The sequence below is a fragment of the Dermacentor variabilis genome, chromosome 1 (genome assembly GCF_050947875.1).
Source record: "Dermacentor variabilis isolate Ectoservices chromosome 1, ASM5094787v1, whole genome shotgun sequence".
NCBI classification, from domain to species: domain Eukaryota; kingdom Metazoa; phylum Arthropoda; class Arachnida; order Ixodida; family Ixodidae; genus Dermacentor; species Dermacentor variabilis.
This window is the reverse complement of record NC_134568.1, coordinates 207027595-207033614: the sequence shown is the minus strand read 5'-3', so window position 1 is coordinate 207033614 and position 6020 is coordinate 207027595. Positions and strand designations below refer to the sequence as shown.

The window sequence follows — 6020 nt, the reverse complement described above, 5'->3', positions numbered from 1 at the left end:
CCTTGCTTGTGTTTCTTTTCTTGAAATATCTGTGCTCGCTACTTTCCTGTCGAGAATGCTATGTCACACTGATAACGCACACGCCATGCATGCCATGCGCATGCCTAACGTTCGTAAACTTCTTCAGTTTCACAGCTCCGCTCGGGAGGTCCTTACAGGTTACATCATAGAGTTATCATACTAACTCTAGACACTGCTGTAGAGAACAAGCTACTAACTCTATGGGTTACAGTATGTAAAGGTACAGTAGCTCCACTTGCGCGCTTCACGCTGAAACGCGCCCCGTTTGCTTTTTCGCCCTCTATGGCGATCGCTGGATCTAGAGCGATCTAGAGAGTGTGCGGCGCCTGCTGCATGTGCTTACCCTTACCGGTGCTTGAGCTACCCGTGCACGTTCTTTTTGTTAGGTTGCCGGATTCTGAACGAAAGCGTCCAGAAAAAGCGTATTCTTTGCAAGTGCTGTCGATTTGACGTGTTCCTAAGCAACGCTTGTCATTCAATATGCCGCACATTGACAACGATGTGAAACTTGATTTCAAAGACGTGTTGCTTCGACCTAAACGGAGCACGCTCAAGAGCAGGGTGGAGGTGAGCCTTGTGTTGGCGCGCACTGGCCTTTGGTGTCACGAGAATCATCGCCGTGCGTGTTTTTTAATCAAGGTGTTCTTTATTAGCCCGTTCTCTTTTTTTCCCATCAGGTCGATCTCAACCGCACATTCAAGTTCAGAAATTCAAAATCAACTTACACAGGAATACCCATAATCGCCGCTAACATGGATACCGTAGGGACGTTTGAAATGGCAAAGGTGCTGGCTAAGGTCTGTATATTTGCATTCATGATTTCTCAACACTGTCGGGCCCTGCCATTTGCTGTGTATATTACTTCGCAGAAGAAAAGGAAGAGGGAGGGGGTGCTAGTATTTTTTTTTTTTTCAATGCGAGGGTAAATGCCTCAGCGCATACAGGGGTATGGGATGGGGGTGAATAAGGATGATTAAATGAATGAAAAAAGATTTGCTGATATATTTGCTAGTAGTTGGTCGTAGTTGTCGCAGGGTTTGGGTACGGGCTAGTTGGTATTCCATTGCAAACATCACTTACAGCGCGTACATAGACAAGCGCTTGTATTCGTCGTTCTTTTGGTCCCTGTCTATATACGCGCTGTAAGTGATGTTTGTCCAATTGAACTGGTCAAAATGGCTTAAAGAAAAGGTTGCACGTTTTGCGTTTAAGCAGAAGTTTGCGTGGATGAACGGTATACGTGTTTCACAGAAATCGCTTCCAAGCCTTGAACCCTTCCTGGCACGCCTGTCCGCTAGCGGTATAAAATTGTAAACTCTTAATGCACACTCAGTGGCTATGGCGTTGGGCTGCTGAGCACGAGAACGCGGGATTGAATCCCGGTCACGGCGGCCACATTTGGATGGGGGCGAAATGCGAAAACACCCGTGTACTTAGATTTAGGTGCACGTTAAAGATCCCCAGGTGGTCGAAATTTCCGGAGTCTTCCACTACAGCGTGCCTCATAATCAAAAAGTGGTTTTGGCGCGTAAAACCCCATAATTTTTTTTCTTAATGCAAGCAATAGAGAGTGTTAAGCTACGTTCGATTCGCCTGCACTATAGCCTGCACCACCTGAACCAGTTCACGAGGTGTTGCGCCCTGCCATTCGTTTCAGGGGTGCAGCAATGGCGCCCTCTGAACCACGCCGTTCGTTTCAAAACGTGCAGGAGAGGTGTAGGGCTGGTTCATGATTTTGCTGCACTCTCTCCTGTCAGTGCTGACGTGGTGCAGGCATACAGGTGCGAAGGAGCAGCGCAGCAGACGACGTAGCGCACGGCCGCAAGCACCTTTAAAACCCCACTTACGCGCGCCTGCCGTGTCTACGCATGCGCGGATGTACTTATACACCTCAGAAGCCGATCATACCAGCAGTTCGGGACCACTCAAACTTATGCACTCCGTGCACATTAGTCAAACAAAACATAAGGCCTGCACCGCGTCTGCACCTTGGCATTTGTTTCGAGTGTCGCACTGTTCCTGCACCGCAAGAATCTAGCTGCACAATTTTTGAACTTCTTGTGAACCACCGTGAACTCGTTTGCAGTGGTGCAGGCAAATCGAACGGACCTTTAGATTAGGGGATGCAAGCAGCTTGCGTACGTGCATGCGCAGTACCGTCGCCCCTAGTTCATGCGTACGCAAGCAGCTTGCGTCCCCTAACCTAAAACTCTCTTAATTAGGTTTGCTGCATATTGTCCAACTTCAGGTATTGTCCAAATGGAACAGCAAGTAGAGTGTCTGTTCTCTCTGATAACACAGAATCACCAATTTCCGTGAATTGAAAGCTTTACAGGCATCTGAAGTGCTTGCAGCATTTAAATAATTAAACATACTGACCCTTTTCGCGGAGCACTTTGTTCTAGAGAAACGAGATGGCACTTATGGCAGTGTGCCGCACGTGGCCTCAGCGACAGTGCAGGAATGCAAAACCATTACTACCTTTCTACCTTGCTTCTGGGCAATCAGCTGTTGGAAATTCAACTGAGTTTTCACTGATGCACTGTGCCTCAATCATGCTACAAGTTGTGGAGGGGTGGCTTCAAGACACGTGCAGTAGTTTGCAGCAAAAATAGTGACTGGGATATTGCGGAATGGAATGCATCTGTGTAACCAAGTTCGCAGACCCCTGCTAGAACTGTCCGTGTTACCGGCACTTCAGGATGCACGGTTTTCCGGTTTACACAGAAATTTGCTCCTCCGCCAGCGTCTTCTTGCCCTGGAACGTTTGCATGAGTGAATACCGCTTGTTAGAGGGCCCCTCACCAGGCGCCGTAGCAAATTTTGGCTATATGCTAGAAGTTGTTACGTTTCCTCTAGAGAGTGTTCTGCCACAAAATTTTTTCATATCAGCTCATTAATAGTTGAGATGGAAACATTTCAGTGCCGCAAACCCATGATTTCAGCAGGCGGGCTCCATTGCCAAGCAAGACGCTCTCTCCACTCGCCCCGTCTAGTCTACGCAAGCGAAAATCTATTCCCTGCATTCTCCCATACTGGACCTTGAGGATTGCATGACGCATACGTCACAGGTCCCGCCTTCATTTTCTCCTCGCTTTTTTTTTTTCGGCGCTACGCACGGCAGGCATCGCGTGCGAGCTGTTGTCTTGTTTGCGGAGTGCACGATTCTGCCCGCTGTGCACAAGGAAACATGACTAGATTCAGTGCTACATGAATACTGAGGCAGAATGAGTGGATCGCAGAGCATGATCTCGCACTGGAACACCGTAGAAAATGGCATAGTTTTGGTATCTGCGCACATGACTGCACAACCGTGGAAACAAGCAGACGAAGCGGAAGTACATCTCTCTTGCTTCGGTGCGAAGTAAAACAAAAAACACACAGACATTTTGTTTGTGTGTTTTATTATTTCTCTAAACTTCAATTCGTCAATTCAAGCAACAGATCGCACAGATAACAGATGTCTTGAATAATTCTTGGAAGTCACATGTCACCACGAGCGACGTCACACTGCGGACACAACTACGCAGGCACAGGGGCACGACTACGTCACCGTCCAGCTTGGAGCGCGGCAGCCGTGAGGAGAAGGAAAAACAGCGTTCGGTTTGAAATTTCAGATCTTTCCGCGGCGTGTAGTGATGTAATACTTTGCAGATGCAATCGTTATCGTGCAATGTATGCTCTGCACTTGTCAGCTCAAAATGGCCAGACCTGGTGAGGGGCCTTTAAGCAATGACAAAGGGAGTAGCGCCGTTTCCTGTCATAGTAAGTTTCGCACACACTGTCTGCACACATCTGCCCAAACTGGCACGGAAACTTGCGCTCACTCTATTGCCAACGTGTCAAGAATAAGTGAATGGGTGTACACTTGAATATATGTGCACTATATACGCACAATAAATGATGGACTACACCGATAGTGCACGAATGGTCGAAGCTGAATGTTTCATGATGATGCACAAGAGTGAGTTATGAGCGATAATAAATCTTTGCTACAAAGTGTAACAATGTGCAAAACAGCTGTTTTTCAAGCCTTGTGTGTAGCAGGAACAAATTTATATTGGAACTGAGTCCACCCGCGAGCAATTAGGCAGAAAATAATTGGATAGTGACCGCAGCGAGGAAATTTACTGAGTCAAACGTGACAAACTGCTGCTTCAAAGTTTTTGCCAAATAAACAATGAAGAGCAAAACACTAATTCTAATTTAATTAATGAGTGGAAAGTTTGGATAGCTTGAAATATATATTTAGCCCTGCTTTTAGAACAAGCAACATAAATGCTGCTCGCCCCATTTGAACATAGCTTAATCAGCTCCCAAAGTGCTTTTACATGTTCTCTGAAGCTGTGGCCAAAGCTTCGTGTCATCCACCCAGTCACCGTCTACGATATCTCCCGAAACAGTGATTTGCTGAGCTGCACTGGCGTTGTACACATCCTTTGTAAATAGAGAGGCAATTGGAGCAGCTGAGGCAAGCACTGGACAAGTCACCATGTGATCAAAGATGACAGCACCCAGAAGATTGTTACCAAAAGGGTCAATAGTGCCTGTAAAGCTCATTCCTAGTGTAAATTCCTTTCATGCTTTGTCTGATTCAGTCTGATTTCTATAGGCAAATTCACAGCATTGGTAGATGACATTGCCAATCGCATAGTTTCCTACAAAAATTACTAGAGAACTCTGGCGCTGCAATTATTCAGCTGTGATTCCAAGTGTAAATTTATTTTATGCTTTAAAACAAATTGAAGTCTGATTTTTATAGGCAAATTCACAGCATTGGTAAATGACATTGCCAATCACATAGTTTTCTACAAAAATTACTAGACAACTCTGGCGCTGCAATTATTCATCTATGATGGAAATGGTGGTTAGTATGTGGATTTTTCTTATCTTCAGGCTTGTCTTCAAACATTTTTATGCCTGAGTTCCCCTAGTATGATAGGAAAATATGTGGCTAATCACATTGTTTAGAACGTATTTGGAGCGCTTATTGGTTTTTATGGTAATGGAGCCAGTGCCTAAGAGTTGGTCTTAATTTTTACTGTTAATTGGAGGGCTTTGTGATTTCAGCATTTGGCAATGCTACTGCAGATACCTGAATTAGATTTTTTTTCGTACATCAGTTGCAGATGTGCAGGGCTCAGACATAAACGTTCAGCACTGGAACATGGCCTTTGCAATAGTATAATATACAAGCACAGAAAAAAATAACACACACACACAAGAAGCTGTAGATACGACAGTTAGGGAAATGGAGCACTTAATAAGAGCAATTGCAGAACTGTGCAAATGAAAAATTAAAAGAAAGGTAAAAATTATGAAATAAAAATTGATTGTTCAGGTACTACAGTTATGCACAGGCCATTGAAAGTTGACAGGGATTTAACCTACAGAAGGCAAAATTTAACGACAGCAGTGTGGTCAACATTTTCAGACAATGTAACATAATCGCAGTTCCCCATGTGGCGCACTGTTCTAAACACATGCAGCAGTTCAGTTTGATGACCTGTTTGTCTTGAGGTCATGGAACAGCAATGTGTAATGAAATTTCCAGTGAGAGAAACTGTCAGTCATGGTGAAGTTTATTGTAGATTCTAGGCATAGTGTGGCGAAGAAACGATGTTACAGTGATATGTGCACACAGGGTGTTTAAGGGAACTCCTTCACAACAAACGCCCTGCGCCCATTAGTAAACAGCTCCACAAATATATACATAGCCCGGTAGAGATAGTCTGGGTCCCTGGTCTTGGTGGACTGTCAGGGAAGGAATGAGCTGAGATGTTACTCCAGCCTGCCAACATTCCCCTCATCAAGCCCAGGTGATTGCGTAGGGAAGCCCCCAGAACTACACCCATACCGAGATGAGCGAAGAGAATTTGCATAGCTTTGCCCTGGCCTCACTCGCATAAAAGGTACCGTCATTCGCCAGGCACAAACACACTGCTCACCCCTGCACGCATATACCTCCTTTGTAGCCTTCTCATTAAGGACCCTCTGCC

At 45.5% G+C, this 6020-nt stretch overlaps 1 protein-coding gene across 2 annotated transcripts in view; it reads left to right on the top strand.

The window, feature by feature from the left end:
* The first annotated feature begins 325 nt into the window (after positions 1–325).
* LOC142591428 (GMP reductase 2-like) overlaps positions 326–6020 on the top strand; it is a 49566-nt gene continuing 43871 nt past the window's right edge. The window contains exons 1-2 of one of the 2 annotated variants that reach the window (XM_075703772.1): positions 326–588; positions 699–818. In XM_075703772.1, coding sequence (XP_075559887.1) covers positions 502–588; positions 699–818 — 207 coding nt within the window. In that variant the 5' untranslated portion in view covers positions 326–501. The remainder of the gene's footprint in view (positions 589–698; positions 819–6020) is intronic. The other variant, XM_075703758.1, reaches the window with a different exon arrangement.